We start from the raw sequence: 18,342 nt of genomic DNA on the forward strand, positions 1-18,342 counted from the left end.
AGAGAAGGGAAAGGTGGTGGATTTGAGCTGAGCCAAAAAAGTGTGCTAAAAAAAAAAAAATTGAACTTTGTTAAAAGCAAAGAAAAGATGAGATTTTTCTGGGGGTGGGAAGGCAACAAAAGAAAAGACAGAAAGTGCACGTCAGAGTTAGCCGTAGGGTTGTGGCCTTCTCTTGGGATGTGCTAGCAGCCAGCTCTGGACAAGAGTTTGAGGATTACAGAGCGACGCCTTCTCAATTCTCATCCACACCCATCCTTCTCTCTCCCATCTAAAAAAAGAAAAAGAAAAAGAAAAAGAAAAAACGGTCTTACTAGCTAGAAGCCCAGAAGTTGTTGGTTTGGTCTAGTTCAATACATGCTTTGTTCTTTTATGCGTGTGCTATAATTGGATTTTCTTGAATTTAGCAAGAAAAGCCATTGAATCATGATCAAGTAGCAGTAGTGGGTGAAGGGTGGTTGTCTTCTTTCTTTTCTTTTCTGTTTTCATCAAAAAACAAAACGTTGTCTCTTGGGTTGATGCCAAAGGAAGAAGAGAACATCGTCTCAGGAGAGGCTGCAGCTGAAGGCAAATTTTGGGATTCAAACAAACAAAGAGTCTTGCTTTGAAAAGAAAAAAAGAAAAGGAAAAAAAACGTATCTTTTTGCCGCTGTACCTGATTCCTCTTCTTCTCTCTTCTTCTCTTTCTCCATTTTCACCTGCTTTAATGCTTTTTTTCTAGGTCTCGATTTGTCTCTAGATCTCGCACACATATCTTTCTCTTACATGGTAGTACTACTAGTACTGCTTTAAATTTTAAGGTTTGTGACTCATGCTGCAATATCCCTTTAGATATCTTGAAAGTTTGCGATGATTAGAAGTAGCTGCTGATGTTAGCCAGCTCATATATATCATAAGACGAATGATGAAAGGTCTGATAGTCCAGCAGCAACCAGCACAGCCCGTTATGGAGGAAAACATGTCTAATCTGACCTCTGCTTCTAATGAAGCTAGTGTTTCTTCTGTCAATAGAAATGATAATGGATCAGGAGGTAGCATATATCCACCACAGCAATACTTTGCTCCCCAAAATCAAACTCAGGTTGCTCAACCTCAGCAAGCAGTCAAGAAGAAGAGAAATCTGCCGGGCAATCCAGGTGCATCTTCATTAAATGAAAAAAAGACTCGACTTTTGTTGGTTGTTATTCATCAGCGTTAAGTACAGTTACCTGTTAATGTTCTTGATTAATGCTAATTCTCTTTGTTTTTGGGAATGATTGAATCAGACCCTGATGCGGAAGTGTTAGCTTTGTCTCCCAAGACTCTCTTGGCAACAAACAGATTCATTTGCGAAATTTGCAACAAAGGGTTTCAGAGGGATCAGAATCTTCAACTTCACAGAAGAGGTCATAATCTGCCATGGAAGCTGAAGCAGAGAACAAACAAGGAAGTAAAGAAGAAAGTATACGTGTGCCCAGAAGCTAGTTGTGTCCACCATGATCCGTCAAGGGCCCTTGGGGACCTAACCGGAATCAAGAAGCACTTTTGCAGAAAGCACGGTGAGAAGAAGTGGAAATGTGACAAATGCTCAAAGCGGTATGCAGTTCAATCAGACTGGAAAGCTCATTCCAAAACCTGTGGCACTAGGGAGTACAGATGTGACTGTGGAACCCTTTTCTCTAGGTAACTAACTGAACTCAATTCAACCCCTCCAAAATCATCAGAGTGGAAAGGAATTAAAATCCTTCAAACCGAAATCTTCCTATCTAATATTCGTTTTTTTAGATGTATATGGGATTTGATACACTTCTTATTTTCTAGCAGATAAAGTCCTTCGTTTTCTTTTCCTACTTTTTTTTTCTTTTTCTGTGGTCTAATGCGTATGGGGAGGATTATTTTACCAAATAGCCTCCTCAATTGAGGAAGCCAATTTTGTTCGCAACGTTTATTAATTGGTTTGTTGTTATTATGCGGCAAATGCAAACAAAATTCTACTCACTGGAGAGAGACAGACAGCGGAAAAACCATACTAGTTAATGGACTGTGCATTATCTTGGCATGTTGTGATTGTTTTTGTTTTCTTGTTCATGTTTGGCTTAAAAAATTTCAGGAGGGACAGTTTTATCACACATAGAGCCTTTTGTGATGCACTAGCAGAAGAGAGTGCTAGAGCTATTCCGGGAAATCCGCTCCTTTCCTCCCAAGCTGCTGGTGCTTCCACAGTACCCCGTCATGTGAACAACATCAATCCTCTTCAACAACAGTTCGGCAACCAGGATAATCCCCATTTATTTTCCCTTAAAAAAGAGCAACACACTTTTAATCTGAGGCCTGAAATTCCACCATGGCTAGCATGCTCTCCGATGCCAGCTGGAGCCGGACCAGGTCCCGGTCCACCACCAGTAGACCTCACTTCTTCAATCTTCCCATCCCCAAGACTGGGTCCAGGATTTTCAGAATGCCATCAAGAATTATCCCTCCATGAAAACCCTAACCCTAATCTTGGACCTAATCTTCCACCATTCCATCCCACGACCTCCCCACACATATCTGCAACTGCATTGCTGCAAAAAGCAGCTCAGATGGGAGCAGCCATGGGCAGCAGCAAAGCAGGTGCAGGTGGTGCAGCTCCACCTGCAGTCATGCTGAACACTAGACCCCACCAAGCTCACGTGTCTGCTGCTGCTGCTGCTGATTCTGCTACCAATATTACAACTGGAAATTTTGGACTGAATTTGTCCTCACGTGAAGACTTGGCCGGTGGGACGTTTGTCAATGGCTTGGCTTCATATGGGAATAAAGCTGCAGACCCTGCTGCTGGTGGACCTCCACCTCCTCCTCCTCCTACTTCTTTTCTTCAAGATATGATGATGAACTCTCTTTCTTCTTCTTCTGCAACCACTGGATTTGAAGGCTCAACGTTTGAAGACGCATTTGGTGGGATTCTCAACCCGAAGAAGACATCAAACAGTTCCTTCATGAGGGCTAACGATAGTGAAGGTGGCGGCGGCGGCGGCGGAGGCATCGTGGGCGGCGGCAATGATCGCATGACGAGGGATTTTCTTGGTTTAAGGCCTCTTTCTCACAGTGACATTTTTAATATTGCCGGTTTCGGTAATTGCATGAATACTACTGCTTCTAATGAGCATCATCAGAACGCATCTCAAAAGTCATGGCAAGGTTAGATTTTGATCACGGTACATGTTTAGCTTTTGAGGTAGCTCTAACTTGCTAGCCTTTTGAACATTCAATAGTTTAATATTCAGGGTTCATCTTCCAAAGGGAAGAAATGGATATTCTTGATCCTTGGAAACCCTAATATTTTAGCAATCTAGCAGACTTTTGCTTAGATATATATATATATTACAGACCTTTCGAGAATTAATGCTTGTAATCCTAAATCTGATAAGAGAAACCAAGAAAACACTGAGGCCATTTTTAGATTTTACAGATAATACTGCGTACTGTCTGCATAGTGGAAACCTGCAAAAACCATCCTTATTTTAGTAGTTTGTCACGTTACCCCAACCCCACACCATCTGACCCATATCCTGCCCCAAAAAGGAAAAAAAAATAAAAATCCAAAGTGATGTGAAACTTAAATAAAATGTTCTGCTAATTAATTATCTACTTGGTCAATTAATTTACTCGTTCCAGTTTTTGGATATAAATTTGATGAACTCTTGGAAGGCGCAACTGTTACTTGGTTGCACTCGGTCCTATATGGATTGCATGATAAACTTTGCATGGTCTAGGAATGCTGAGAAAGAGGATCAATCCAGACTTGATCGATGACGTTTTCCAGTCCTGTTCAGACTCCAGAGCCAATAATTGATGAAGGACTGCAAGCTGTGATAGGTCTGGTAAAAAGTCAAATGTGATGCATGATTGTTATGGACTTTGGAGCCGGTGGGCTACGTACATATACATATTACATAGCTGCGGCTACATCCGACGTCCAAACTTTGGCAACGAGGAACGCATCCTCTCATGATTTCATTGCAATTACTGAGCACTAAATAACTTCAATGGCGTCCATTTAACAACTGTTTTTGATCGCTAATTATAACTAACGCGCGATGCTCGAATTTGGTAGCACTTGATCTTGAGAGGCAAAAATTAAACAATCAGCCCTGTGTATATATAGCTAGCTCGTTGATGGAAAGGACTAATATGATGAAAAGCAATTTAAAATGTCCTCCCTTTTTAGCCTAAACTTCCCTTTAAACTTTAAAGTGAGCGTGACAAGAATCTCAAAACGCATATAATAATGTTTCCAGCTGAAAAAGAATGACATGATTGACCTATTTTTGTCCTGAAAATCAGTACTACCTCCGTCTTGCCTCTTGTTGCGTTGTATGGGGCGAAAGACACGCAGAATTTTGCTGAGTTTAAAAAGAGTTGATCCAAGTGGTAGTATGGTATGGAGCTGTGAAAAGTGAGCTGATCAGGGATATACTCACTGTGGTAGTATCAGCTCACTTGTAGTAAGGGTGATGAATCGAGGGGTACCCAAAAAAAAAAAAAAAAAGGCATAGGATTCCTTTTACGTAGGAAAAGATTCGAAGAATGTGGTCTCAGACGGGCAAGTTAGCTGAGCCTGGCCTGGGTTTAGATATGCTGTTTACTTGCAAAACAAAAACAAGAGATGCCCTTTGACCCCTGATGTGGACGCAGGTGGGCTACAATCTCGAGGCTCCACCCTCCCTTGCCCCGGGCCCCTCCTGACTCCCGTTTCGCATTTCATCATATGCCTCCTGTCCCTTGCATTTTCCAATTCCTTCGTGATTCGCATATGGCCTGGGAGGGATGTGCGTCTGGATCTTTAAGTTTCATGCGTAAGGATTTAACCGGAGTTGAATCCTGTTCCTCTACGTTCGAGAGTTGGTTCCAGGGGGACGATTGAGATCGAGCCAGGTCTTGTTAATTCGATCTCGAATCGTCCGTCCACTGGATGGATGACTGGACGGTGGTGCGTTTCTTCTGCGAAAATTCGCAGTCCAAACTAGCCAGCACCTTTAACCTTTTGCTGGAATATGCCTCCTGTCTCTTGCATTCTCCCATTCGTTCACGATCCGTATATGGGAGGGAGGGATACGTGTCCGGATCGGATCTTTAAGAATCAGACCATTATTTCATGCGTAAAGATTTAATAACTGGAGTTGATTCTATCCCGAATCGTCCACTAGACGGTGCGTTTCTTCTGCCAAAATTCACGCCCCTAATGAGAATTTTAGGAATTAGACTCGCACCTTTTAGTTTTAACCTTCGCTGAATGTATTACTAAAATGTTTTTCCGTTAATATCTAAGGAAACAAAAGGCAATTTTAAAATGTTACGTACTGCCTGCACGTGACTGCCGTAATTCATTGTTGTTTCATGCGCCCGGCTGGCGACTCAAGTCCAACATTTATGCTTCCTTGGACTATGATCGGCGCATTAGATCTAGTGATTAATTAATTATGATGTTGTCTTTAAGAATGAGCAGATGATTTCCTCAAAAAAAAGAAAAAAGAAAAAGAATGTACATGTTAATGGTTGTTTATATTTAACTTTTGATGAAAACCATCAACTATTAAATCTAAGATTTTTATGACAATTATTAAGAAATAAATTAACGGTAAAATTGCGGAAGTGTACCTGAATTCGTGTTGATAAACTGACACTTGAATTCTTAAAGATTTTTTTTTTGAGCGGCCTTCCAGATCAACACGTATTTGCTATTCCCTTGAGAGAGTCCTTTAATTTCTCTCTGGTAGCTTTTCTGACGATGGGATATTAAGAAAGAGCTATTTTATGGTACTAGAGAATACGACAATAAGGAAACGTGTGACTTGAGGATCAAAACCCTATTTATAGATAGCTTTTCTGTTATCTTTTGAATTCCTATTTCAGCCCATCACAAAAATAAAAATTACCCTTAAAGCTCTACACATTAAAGACCCACGTCCTGTTAGATACATTAAAATTCAAATCATAATTGATCACTTTAATTGGATTTAATCTTATTTGACAGTTTACCACACATAATTATCCACATATAAGTCCAACGTTGGATTAAGGATCCAACAAAACGAGCAAACGATCGACTCTAACGATAATCAGTTCAACACTGTTCTTAGACCAAAACTGCGAAAGAAAACTATTCTGCCTTTTCATTTTTTCAGGAAAGTAAGAAAAATGGAATACTCGGACTGCAAAATGTCACTCTGCATCCACATGCCATGAGTCCCTGCGAAAATTCCACTCAAAAAGCAAGCCGTATTGTTAAACGCAACGAACTTTCTTTTCTCTCAGATATTTGAGAAACTACAAATTGCAAATGGTAGGTCACGGTGGCGCTGGAAATTTCATGTCCGGTGGCTTTGGCTTTTTCTATATATTGAGAGTGGTTCTGGTTGTTAGGCACCTGTCGTTTTTAATATTTCAAAGAAGATACCAAAAATTCTAATTGCTTTTCAGTCCAGCACAAACAGCAAACCAACAACAAAGAGATTCCTCTGAAGCTTCTCACTCGGACACAAACAAAACTCTGAAGCTTCCCACTCGGACACAAACAAAGAGCTTAACTTGCTGTCTTAATACTTTTTTACTTTTCTCACAAATCCCTTTACGTGAATAGTCGCTATAGATGCGGTAACTTTTATATAAATATATTCTTCATAATTTGACATTTTATTCATCAAGATACACACTTATTATATACTATTACCCTTTTCTCACTGTAATGCTAGCTGTTGTATCGTCTAAGAAGGTATATATATGGCTCGTTTATCATTTTTCTTTCTCTTGTTCACTTTCTTTTAAAAGTAAATACACCTGATAAGCAGATTGGATAGCTTTTTTTTTTTTCTTTTTTAATATACATTTCAAATTGTACGAATGTTTTTTTTTTTTGAGAGGGGGGGGGGGTAGGGATGGTGACCATTCCCTACGAAAGCATACATACATATGGGCTTGTTGTTGTTCATGCATGGACTCTGTACGTAATCAACTGATCATCTCATCTCAAGAGAGTGTAATTATTAGGTCGGAGATGCTTTTGGGAAATGTCAACCCAGGGAGTGTGGGTTTTCTTCCTTATTCAAGCCTTCGACAGAGAAAACACACTCGAGGGAATCATTACGCGGAGTGCTGCATGTACTCTGCTCTCACTCCACCATGACCATGCATATATGCTTCACGCAGATTTGGACTTAGTGCCAGTCAAATTCTGCAGACATTAATAATCTGTGGAAATTAGAGACTACTGATTCAGAGATTCAACTCAACAAGTGCGGGGGACAAAAACGATTGTAATTTTGTAAAAATAATACTCTCACCATCTCTTTCTTTATAAAGTTTTCAATTCTTCGACTGTGCAAGTGATAAAGAAAAAAAAAAGATAATGAGATAATAATGGCTGTTAATATTTTCCACAAATTTTGTAAATTGATAACTCAATAATTAACAGACTCTATTTACATAGTACTCCATAGTATTGAAAGATGAAGTTTGCGTCTCTCCACAATTATGCACGCTTAATTGAGCATTATGTGTCATAAGTATTTGATTGATTGGAGCACACTTAGGCCATGCAATGCAAAACAAGTCAATCAACTTGTCGCTTTGTGTCATGAATTTCAGAGCTTGTAGAAGCACGTGGAAAGTACATCGAGAACAAACAAGACAAAGTATTTCGTGTTGATGATGTTTTGATTGACTGGATACAGAATATTTTACAGGGTAGTTAAATTTCTTGACACGCAGCATTGTCTATTCTAAATGCAAATGAAATTTGGGAAGGAAAAAAAAAGCGCCTTCAAAATAATAATATTATACTCGTTTGGATAGAGTATAATTTGAAATATTATCTGGAATAATTACTGTAACATTTTTTGTGATGTGATGTATGTGAGATAAAAATTGGTTGAAAATGTAAAAAGATGGATTGAAAAATGTGTTTACGATGCAAACGAAATATTATTATTTGAGATAAGGAGGTATCCAAACAAACCACCAATAAGAAATTCGTTAGGAAAGTGAATTTTTCAACACAAATACTTGTTTTGAGACAAAGGGTGGACTAGGTACACATCTTGATATTTTATTCACCATGCGTTACACAATTAATAACAAAGTATGTGTTTGGATACAAAATTATTTGGAATAAAATTTTTGTTTATATAAAAAGTCACTGTTACACTTTTTATAATGTGATATATGTGAAATAAGAAGATAATTGGATAGATTAAAAAAAAAACAGTTAAAAAAATGTGATTATAAAATTAAATAATTTTTTTTTACAAATAACAACATATCCAAACAATCCAAATTTTGATGTGGAGCCCTCGTTGGCTTTGTAGACTGAAGATGGTATCACTAGTAAAGGAAGAAAGTTTGCCAGCTGTCCAGGGGCAAAGAGTAGCATTTCGGTCTCTCTTGAACGCAATCAAGCGTGACAAGCGAGAGCCGTCCACCCAATACGTTCAAGCTTACTTAGAACTAGAGGTGGCAAATCAACCCACTTAACTAAATTTACCCATACCCGCCCATGAATAGATGGGTATGGGTATCTTAAATTTTTGTATATGGGTATAAATGGGTTATCCAATAATACCCATTTATTAAATGGGTATTATTGGGTAACCCATCAAACCCAATTAACCCATTTAAAATTCTCTTCCCCTAAATCTCTTCTTTTCCCCCACCCATTTTTTTTCAAATTTTTCATTTTGTCATGATGTTAACTACTTTTGTTTTATTATTATTATTATTTGTTGGTTTTATTTTATTATTTTGTTTTCTCTTCGTTTGTTAACTTGCTCATTTTTCGGCATTACTAATTTATGATAAATTTGAGCCTCTTTTCTTATCTTTCTAAAATGAAATTTTAAATTTATATACGGAAAAAATGTTAGGGGTTAAAAATTTTTGGATTAAATTTTTATATTAACTTTTATAGTACTTAGTTCAAATTTTTATATTCTTATTATTCAATTATTAAATAATATGTAATTTTGTGAAATAGAGTATAAATGAAAAAAATTTGGTAATTAGGCTTATTGAACATTATAAGTAAATATTTAAAACTAATGATGGATACAAAGAGCGGTATAAATTGATAACTTAGTTTGCAAAAATGAATTTAAATGAATTTATAAAAAATTAAAATAAATGGGTTATAAATGGGTAATTGGGTTACCCAATTCATTTTTTGACTTACCCATTTATACCCATCTAATTAAATGGGTATAAATGGGTTGACTCACTTATACCCATTACCCATTTTACCCAACCCAAACCCGCCCAAGTCACCCATTTTGACACCTCTACTTAGAACTAGTAGAAAAATTAAAAATTTTCTTTTTTCTTTTCTTTTCTTTCCTTTTTTTTCCTTCCTCTTCTCCCTTCTCCTGCCTCCTCACACCAGACCTTTCTTCCCCCTCCTTTCCACCACATTGTCAACCAGTAACACTACCACTAGCGGGTGGTCATTGGTCGGCTGTGGTAGCGCCAGTGGAGGTGCAAGCCGTGATGGTGGTTTGAGGCAAGGAGGATGAAGAAGAAGAAAGAAAAGAAGAAAAGTTTTATGTATTTTTAGATATTTTGAAATGTGTAATTAAAAAACTTAAGAAAAACTTTGAAGTGTTTTTAGAAGTTAATGTAAATAAAATTGTAAAAAAACTTGCCTACTAAAAACAAGCCTAAAAAACATGCTTCCAAGTAGACCCGTCATTTTTTTTTCCTATTTAGTTGTAAAAACATAAATACAAATTTATCAGTCACTTCGTAATTTTGGCATCTTGATTCTTCCTGCATGACTTAATAGTCATGACAGAAATTTTTTTTTAAATGTCTAATCATGTTAACATTACTAACCTTTCAAAGTAAGTTGCAAGAGAGTAAATAATACTAAACATAACCTCCAGAAAATGAAACAGCCCTTCTGGGCTTTAGGATATGGGTTTCCCTGTCTGCCAAAAGCTGGAGAAAGTGATAAAAGTTCTCAGATTTGGACTTTGAACAAGTTGTGGGCTGACACTTTTATCCAATCCCCAAAACCCATCCGTGCAATACACAATTGAGAAGAGTACTCTGATAACAGGAATCCTTTCCCCCAAGACCAGCCCAAAAAAAATATATATTTATTAATGACATAGTTATGAATTTACATTTTTGACCTCAAGCCAAATTTGGATTTTTGGGAAAATGGCACCAAAAAGCATGAAGAATGGCGTTGAGACAGATTTTACATGAGATGAGATGAAAGATAGACTGCCCAAAAGACCCGGCAATGTTAGTCTTAGTAGCAGCAGCTGCACCAGTGGCAGTAGGAGGCCACCACCAGTAGCCGCCTCTGCCGGCGGAACAGTTATTAAACTTCTAACAATGGCGAGAAAACAGAGCCGCCGGAGAACTGCAATTTTCATCCTCGTGATTTGTTTTGCGGCCTTGGGAACTCTGGCGCCAGTATTTGCTCCTTTGCCTTCTTCTCTCTCTTCTCGCTCCAATTCTCATCACAACCTTAAAAAGGTAAAATTCACTTTACTTCTCTTTGAGTTTGCTTAATTAACGTCCTGATTTTTATGGTTAGAATATAATCTTGGCGTAATTAACTGTGATTAGAGTGATGGTCGAAGCTTCGAGATAGCGGATGACAAGTTCTGGAGAGATGGGGAGCAATTTCAGATAATTGGTGGGGACTTGCATTATTTTCGTGTTCTTCCCGAGGTAATTTTATTTGATCCTTTGTACACTAATACAGTCCGAACTTCGAAATTGTGACGGAAAGATTTAGATACTCGAAGTTTGGAGCTCAGAAATGATTTCAAATCTCTCTATCCTAGTTGTTATTGTTTTCAGACACTGTTACCTCACAGAATATTAAAACTGTAGAGTAAGACTAGTAGTAGTATCAGATAAATTTCATAACTATTGCATAAGTTGATTGAATTGCTAGTATGGAGCTTCAATTGCACAAGCTGTTAATTTTTCTTTTGAACTGTTGTTGTATGGGTTAGAAGAGTGAGTTTTGATTCGAATATTTGCTCTTATTCTATAAAGTCTTTTTTTTGTCAATTTTCATTTTTTATTTTTAAGTACTGGGAAGATAGACTGCTGAGAGCGAAGGCGTTGGGCTTGAATACCATTCAAACTTATGTTCCATGGAATTTGCACGAGCCAAGGCAAGGCGAATTGGTATTTGAGGGCATTGCAGATATAATTTCATTTCTGAAACTCTGCCACAAATTGAATTTACTGGTTATGCTTCGAGCTGGGCCTTATATATGTGGAGGTCAGTTTTGCAATTTCCTGTTTTGAAGTTTTTTGTTAAAATGTAGGTCTGGATCTTCTTTTAGCAACTTCGTCATCGCAGATCAAGTTTAAAGCGTTGCTTTTGCTTCTGAACATTTAGTACTGGTACAATATGGTAGATAGAATTACTAGTGTATTATTTCTTTTTTTTTTTGAATCCCTGGTTCTCACTTGGGGTGATTATCTTATGCAGAGTGGGATTTGGGTGGCTTTCCTGCATGGTTACTTGCCATTGAACCGGCACTTCGGCTGAGATCCTCTGACCCCCCTTTCCTTGAGTTGGTACGTCTCTATCAGTCATTTATAAATTGGCGAGGCAACATTTTTCCAGGGTGCATAAGATTTATAGCTTCTTATTCTCGTAGCTCAGCAGATATCATAAATTATGGTTAATCTACAAGATTGATGACTTAATGAACCACATGTCTTTTATTTCTGCAATTGTCTGGATTGATGAGAAAAAAGTATGTAGAGGAACAAAGTTCCTGCATAAAGTATTCGTGGCGTAAATTACATAGAACTGATGTCCGAGTCTTTTCATGAACTTCAATAGGAGCTCTTTGATATAAAAATTGATATACATCTATTTGTTTGATAATTTTGATGCATCTATTTCACATCTAGTTTCTAAAATCTGTTTCCATTTATAAAATAGGTTGACAGCTGGTGGAATATCCTACTTCCAAAAATGTCACCTCTTCTTTACACCAATGGAGGCCCTATCATTATGGTACAGGTGAGTGAAGCTCTTTTAAAGGATATTTTTTGGAATCAAGAAATAGAAGCCAATTAGGTATGAGTTGCAGGACCTATGTGTCCGGTGATATAGTTTTCCATTCATGGCAGAAATAGTGGAAGAAAACAAATCTGGGTATGCTCAACTGTTAGTAGCTATTTGGATAGTGGACATATAAAGGTTTTATGAACAGTCCAAAAAGAAGTCCTGGATACTTAATTTACAATGTCACTGCACCAATAGATAGCTTGGAAAGCCTAAATTTGACAGCATTTTCATTACTAACTCTTCTGTTACAAGTTTGATATCCTAAACTTCCATACTGAACACAGGCATTAACAAACTTCACTGCAAAGTTGTCAGTGTCCATCAAATGTTTCAATAATTCTCCGAACATATATATCGATACCAATTTTGGTCATTCTCCAGAGTGTCCTGAAAATCCTGATTTACCATCTCCACTTTGAAGTTTGACAGTCCTAGTAAAATGTGGTGTGTGAAAAATAACGTTTTCTTGATGCCACAAGATGCTTTCTTCTGCAGCCTCTTGTTCATTTAAATGATGCTGTATAGATTGGCCATTTCCTGATATGTAGAATATATGACAGATCGAAAATGAATTTGGTTCTTATGGGAATGACAAAGCTTACCTGCATCATTTGGTCAAATTAGCAAGAGGACACCTTGGAAATGATGTAATTCTGTAAGTTGTTTATTGTACTCGACTTCATGGTGATGCTGTAAGGTTATTCCACTATTTGGTTTTTCACTATATAGTGTTTATATTTGCTACAGTACACATATAGATAGGTTTTGCTTAACTTGAACTATTAAAGTGATTTGAAGTAAAATAAAAAGATAACAAAAAAAGTGGTTTGAAGTATTTGCTATGCCAGGATCACTGACTTTTAGTTTTACTGTCTTGGGCCAACTAATGGTAAGTTGATTGCTTGCAGGTATACAACAGATGGTGGTTCAAGGGAAACTCTTGAGAAAGGAACAATTTCTGGAGATGCTGTCTTTTCAGGTAAGGTTTCTCTTAACAACTAGAATTTATCCAAGTTGAAATTGCAATCTCTGTAAACTTAATATGTGTAGTTGATGTTGATAATGTATAAACCTTGCTTCCGTGTAGATTCTGTACTTCTGGTCTCTCTCACTCTCTCTCTCTCTCTCTCTCGGGTCATAAATAAGCTTGCTCTGCATCTGTAGCATCTTCGAAATTCTGTTGGTCAACTTATCAAAAAACAAAAAGACAAGATTTATTACTCTCTTGCCTTTTGACTTGAGAATTTTGGACAATTTTGATGTTTTTAATGAACTTTGTAGATTAGCATTGCTAGCACTGCCTATAGTTTGATTACTGGTTTTATGCATACAAGCTTTGTTAGTAAGTGATCATTGTTTTTTGCTTTAGCTGTGGACTTCACAACTGGGGATGATCCAAGGCCGATATTTGCCTTGCAAAAGAAGTTCAATGAGCCAGGGAAATCACCACCTCTTTCTGCGTGAGTATTTTGCTTTAGTTTGTGTGTTTTTCCGAACAGCTGTTCTCCATTACAGTGTAAATGTTATTTCTTCAGGGAATTTTATACTGGTTGGCTTACACACTGGGGGGAGAAAATTGCAAGTACGAGTGCAACTTTCACTGCAGATTCCCTAGAAAAGATTTTGTCAATGAATGCGTCTGTTGTGCTTTATGTATAGTTCTAAACTCAGACCTGTTTTGTGTGCCCATTGCTACCTTATAGTGGAAAATTATTTTTCTGGTTTCCAGATGGCACATGGTGGAACAAACTTTGGATTTTACAATGGCGCCAATAGTGGTGCAGATGAGTCAGACTACAAGCCTGATCTTACATCTTATGACTATGTGAGCGAGATTTTGACCTATTCATTTCGATATTAAGCTGAGTTGATGAGTTCTTCCTCATGAAATTCCCATGGCTTTTCAATTAGGATGCACCTATTAGAGAATCTGGTGATGTGGATAATGCAAAGTACAAAGGTGAAGTTGAAACCTTGGCATCTTATAAATGTCCTTCAAGGATATCTCTGTAGAAAAGCATCCTTTTCCCGTTTTCTGTTTTGATATTTGATAAGATTGCATGGATATGAATGTTCATATATAATGGTCAAATGTCTGTAGACAGCATTTTTTTTGCAACTGCAGAGATATGTATCTAAAGGGTGACAAGTGATTAATTGGGATGATATGATCTTGAAAATTATCTTTCTCGTAGTTTGGTGATTCTGGACCATGGTGCACAGGTTGTTCCTGGTGCATCTCCCCTCCTTTTCCCCTTCGTCTTCCCTTTTTTTTTTTGGGAGAGGGGTTGCTGATACATATTTGAATGCTTTATCCACAGATTACTACTTTTCCTCATTCTTTCTCTTGTACCAAAAGAAAGAGTAATCTTGGGTTACCTACACCATCCCTCCGAAGAAAATTCTTTTCTATGTATATTCAATAAAGCTATTGTTTTCTTAATAAAGCTGCCTGGTAGAATAAATCTGTTCTTTCCTGAATAAATCTGAATGGTACTGCTTTCAGCTCTACAAAGAGTTATTTCAAAGTATACCGTGGAAGAGCCCACTTCAGTTCCTCCTGATAATCAAAGAGCCACATATGGACGTATAGAGTTACAGAAGTCAGCTTTCCTTTTTGATATAGTTGACTATCCAGAACTCATTTCAGTAGTTGAATCTGAAATCCCACTATCAATGGAGTCTGTCGGTCAGGTAGACTACAGTGAAGTTACTTTTTGCTTAAAATGCTTTTGTTATTGGTTCTTCCATTTAGTCAAATGGTGGATGATATGCTGCTTGTTTGCAATTTAATCTTACATTTCAGATGTTTGGCTTTGTACTATATGCATCTGAGTACACCTCAAAAGGCAATAGAAGTGTGTTGTCCATACCAAAGGTAAGCCCTTATTGCTTGTACTTGCAAGGCTTAAGTTAGTGGCCCTGTCTTGGTTCCTAGCTCTCTGTGAGTCTAAAGGTGCTTTTTGCCTTAAAAACTCCATATATCATTTACAATTGACACAAATTAAGGAAGTTGAACATTACCAAAAAAAACCCTTATGGTAATGACTCCATGTTCCGTCCTATTGCAGGTGCATGACAGAGCTCAAGTGTTTATATCATGTACTTCTGACGATAACAGGAAAAGACCAATTTACATTGGCACCATCTCAAGAGGGTCAAATCGAGCCATTGATCTTCCTCATTTTAATTGTGTCTCCCGAACAAAACTATATATTTTGGTACAGATTCTCTCTCTCTCTCTCTCTCTTGTCATCTGTTGGAGGCAGGTTTCTTTCTGATCACTGGTATTAACTAGAACCAGAATATGCTTGGTTTTCTGTTTCTTTAAGGTTCTTCAATACTATGTGAAGTTTATACATCAGCTTATGTAGCGTTCTTCTTCCTGTCCATTACATGCATACTATTTGATGTCTGTATTGCTGAGGAAGTATATACTATTTGATGCATTCTCAGTTTATATGTCAGCATATGAAGTTTATACTATTTGAGGTCTGTATTGCTGAGGATATTTTCGGATTTTGCAATCAGCTAATTAGCTCAGTTTGGTCGCTAACAAATAATGCCAAAGTGGTGATTAGACATTGTGATTTGCTTCTCTGTGGTTGTGCTAAAATGTATGCTTCTGTCACGAATTGAAATGGTAATATTAATCATGTATGATTTTAACTTGTATATACCGCTAGAAAACCTTTAGAGCCCATTTTTTTAATCAGTAAAGCACTTACATGATGGAACAGTGCACCCTCTTTTAGTTTTGTTTTCATACTGCCTTTTCCAGTATTGTTTTTGGCATCAATGGTATGTTGTGATTTTCAGTTTGTTAACGCATATCTGTATTTGTAGGTTGAAAATATGGGTCGTCTGAATTATGGGCCATACATATTTGACAAGAAGGTAGAAATTCCTATGCTCCAATGAATCTTTAGTTTGATAATTTCTATGCCCTTCAGTGTAGTTTAGCTGGTGTTCTATTCTCATGATTCACCTGATGCTTTATATGCATTTTCAAACTTATGCAAAAATATTAATTATGGGTGGAGCTTTGTGCTTTAGGAATAATTTTGAAGCATGTTATTAGTGTTAAACTTGAAACTCTTACTAAAACATTGCTAGTTATGAATGCATTTTTTGCTTTTTGTAGCTTTAACCTTCTTTACTTGCCTCTCATGTTATGTTGTGTAAACGACCGAAATACTCTCTCGGTGACTTTCATATTGTAGCCAGTCACAGAAATTATATGACTTGGTCATTGTTTGTTAGGATTGTTGGAGGAGAAATAAGATGGGCTGATTAATTAAGCAAATAGAGAACCGGAGTTATTCGCACTTTTGATATCTGTTCTTCATGTGTCATTTGAGAAACAAACATTTTGCCCCTAATCAATGTGCCTGATCATGCATATGTTGTGAGGTTACCCGTGTGAATTTAAAGTGCCATGTTTGGAGTATTGGTACTCGGTGATATGGGTCAGTCATGAAAAGGCCCATGGTTCATAAAATGTGTAGTTTCTTCTTGGTGCTAATTTGTTTTTGGACAAAAAGTCATTAATGGAGTATTCTGTGCTGCAGGGCATTTTATCTTCTGTTTATGTGGGTGGAAGGCCTTTGTTTAAGTGGAGAATGCTTTCAATTCCTTTTCACAACCTAAATGAAGGCCGAAAAATCTCTTCCATTGTTTCAGATGCATATTCCAAGTTCATTAAAGTATCTTCACTCGAAGATCTGAATTATAGAAGACATAGTAAGTTGTAATTATTTAGATATCTGAATGCAAAAACTATATATTGCAGGAAGCAAGTGATGTACATTTAGCATCTATAGAATTTCAAAGCATGATAAGATTGAGAGCATTGCAAAGCGAATAGCGGCTTATTACCACCTGCATATTGTGCAGGGGATAATCTGGAGCCAACTTTCTACACGGGTCGATTTGCTATTGACCAAGTCAAAGACACGTACCTTTCTTTCAATGGGTGGAGTAAGGGGATTGCTTTTGTTAATGAATTTAATATTGGGCGATATTGGCCGGTAAAACATTCTTTGTTTAATTTATTGTCTTCTATTTCTTCTCACATTAATGTTGCTTGAGAATTCTTGAAAGCAAAATCTTCTGTTTGATCTTTTGCAGTCAGTTGGACCACAGTGTAACCTATACGTCCCAGCTCCAATACTTCGAGAGGGGGAAAATGTTGTGGTATTAAATCTCCCTACTTCATTTACCCATCCAGTAAAAGAGACATTGTCTTTATGAATTCACTTAAATGAGAAAACACAGGGAAAAAGTGCATGCTTATGAAGTAATTGCTCTATTTCCTGTCTGGTATTACTTCATATCTTTTTCTTTCTTCAACTTCTTAGCTACTTGAATGCAGTTAATGTTTTGTTCATTTTTTTTATGGTCTCTTTATTGCACATCTGGCTAGTAGGCAGAATATGGGATGGTTAATTGATTCGTACTTCTGCTTTAATTCTTTTTCCAAAAACATTTTACGTTTATGTTTCTGCTATATGATTGTTTCCCATAAACTATTACTTTCAGATTTCATTGACCAGACTGTGCTGCTGAAGCACTTTAATGATTTTGATGCAACCATCATGTTGTTGTCTTGACTTCATTCAGGTTATTCTGGAGTTAGAGTCTGCGAGCTCCAAGCTTTCTTTGAGCTCAACTGACCGGCCAGACTTCACTTGTGGTTCAATTGGTTGAAGATTGAATTAAGATACCGATATATGAGTTTCCTGATGACGGCGGGGTACTGAAGATGGTAGAATGGATCATGTGTAGGAGAAATATTTTTGGCTGTTTAGTGCCTGAAGAGTTCAAGGAACTCTGCATATGGCCTAAACAGAAAATCTTCCAACCAGCAGTGTACATAAAAATGAGAGGAGAAAGTGGAAACCTACTTGTTCAGATGAAGGAGAGGGAGAGAGTTCTTGCAGTCAGCCAATACTACGCAACTTCGTAAGTGCCTCGTTGGGAAAAAATAGCTACGTGTGCTTCCAAGTGTTGGCTTTTATCAAATACATCTGTATCTGTATTTCTTGCTTACATCTGCAATGTAGCGTGCTGGTTGAGGAATTTGATCATTGTTTGGGCATTGTCCTATTCAAACGACTTTGTTGCCAATTTCTTTTGAGAAGTAATGGTTCTATTGCAAGTTCCGTTTCCCCGTCACAGTTCAATTTTCAAACTCTCAAACTCTCTTTCTTGGAGCAGAATGTTGGAGGCTCAAGATTCAAGACCGGAGATGTCTGGAGACTTCTTGTTCAGAAACATGATGC

The 18,342-nt window shown here is 37.4% G+C and overlaps 2 protein-coding genes across 2 annotated transcripts; both read left to right on the forward strand.

Annotated features, from left to right (window-relative positions):
- On the forward strand, positions 1-3,357 carry LOC113767633 (protein indeterminate-domain 7). Its single transcript, XM_027311787.1, has 3 exons — positions 1-1,133; positions 1,263-1,659; positions 2,087-3,357. The coding sequence occupies exons 1-3, from the start codon at positions 899-901 to the stop codon at positions 3,159-3,161; spliced, it is 1,707 nt and encodes a 568-aa protein (XP_027167588.1). The 5' UTR covers positions 1-898; the 3' UTR covers positions 3,162-3,357.
- A 6,865-nt stretch (positions 3,358-10,222) lies between these two features.
- On the forward strand, positions 10,223-18,237 carry LOC113768863 (beta-galactosidase 17). The gene is made up of 19 exons (XM_027313372.1): positions 10,223-10,491; positions 10,585-10,689; positions 11,059-11,254; positions 11,468-11,556; positions 11,930-12,010; positions 12,619-12,713; positions 12,967-13,037; positions 13,428-13,518; positions 13,594-13,711; positions 13,788-13,883; positions 13,970-14,018; positions 14,565-14,752; positions 14,865-14,936; positions 15,130-15,279; positions 15,905-15,955; positions 16,630-16,801; positions 16,955-17,088; positions 17,189-17,254; positions 17,681-18,237. The coding sequence occupies exons 1-19, from the start codon at positions 10,348-10,350 to the stop codon at positions 17,765-17,767; spliced, it is 2,055 nt and encodes a 684-aa protein (XP_027169173.1). The 5' UTR covers positions 10,223-10,347; the 3' UTR covers positions 17,768-18,237.
- The last annotated feature ends 105 nt before the right edge of the window (positions 18,238-18,342 follow it).

Source organism: Coffea eugenioides, chromosome 4 (assembly GCF_003713205.1).
Source record: "Coffea eugenioides isolate CCC68of chromosome 4, Ceug_1.0, whole genome shotgun sequence".
Taxonomy (NCBI): Eukaryota; Viridiplantae; Streptophyta; class Magnoliopsida; order Gentianales; family Rubiaceae; genus Coffea; species Coffea eugenioides.

Bases quoted from the DNA above. Each gene is read 5' to 3' on its own strand.
- LOC113767633 (XM_027311787.1), top strand. From the start codon at position 899: ATGATGAAAGGTCTGATAGTCCAGCAGCAACCAGCACAGCCCGTTATG. The intron at 1,134-1,262 runs GTGCATCTTCAT...TGATTGAATCAG, and splicing joins AAATCTGCCGGGCAATCCAG to ACCCTGATGCGGAAGTGTTA. The intron at 1,660-2,086 runs GTAACTAACTGA...AAAAAATTTCAG, and splicing joins TGTGGAACCCTTTTCTCTAG to GAGGGACAGTTTTATCACAC.
- LOC113768863 (XM_027313372.1), top strand. From the start codon at position 10,348: ATGGCGAGAAAACAGAGCCGCCGGAGAACTGCAATTTTCATCCTCGTG. The intron at 11,557-11,929 runs GTACGTCTCTAT...TTTATAAAATAG, and splicing joins ACCCCCCTTTCCTTGAGTTG to GTTGACAGCTGGTGGAATAT. The intron at 17,089-17,188 runs GTAAAACATTCT...GATCTTTTGCAG, and splicing joins ATATTGGGCGATATTGGCCG to TCAGTTGGACCACAGTGTAA.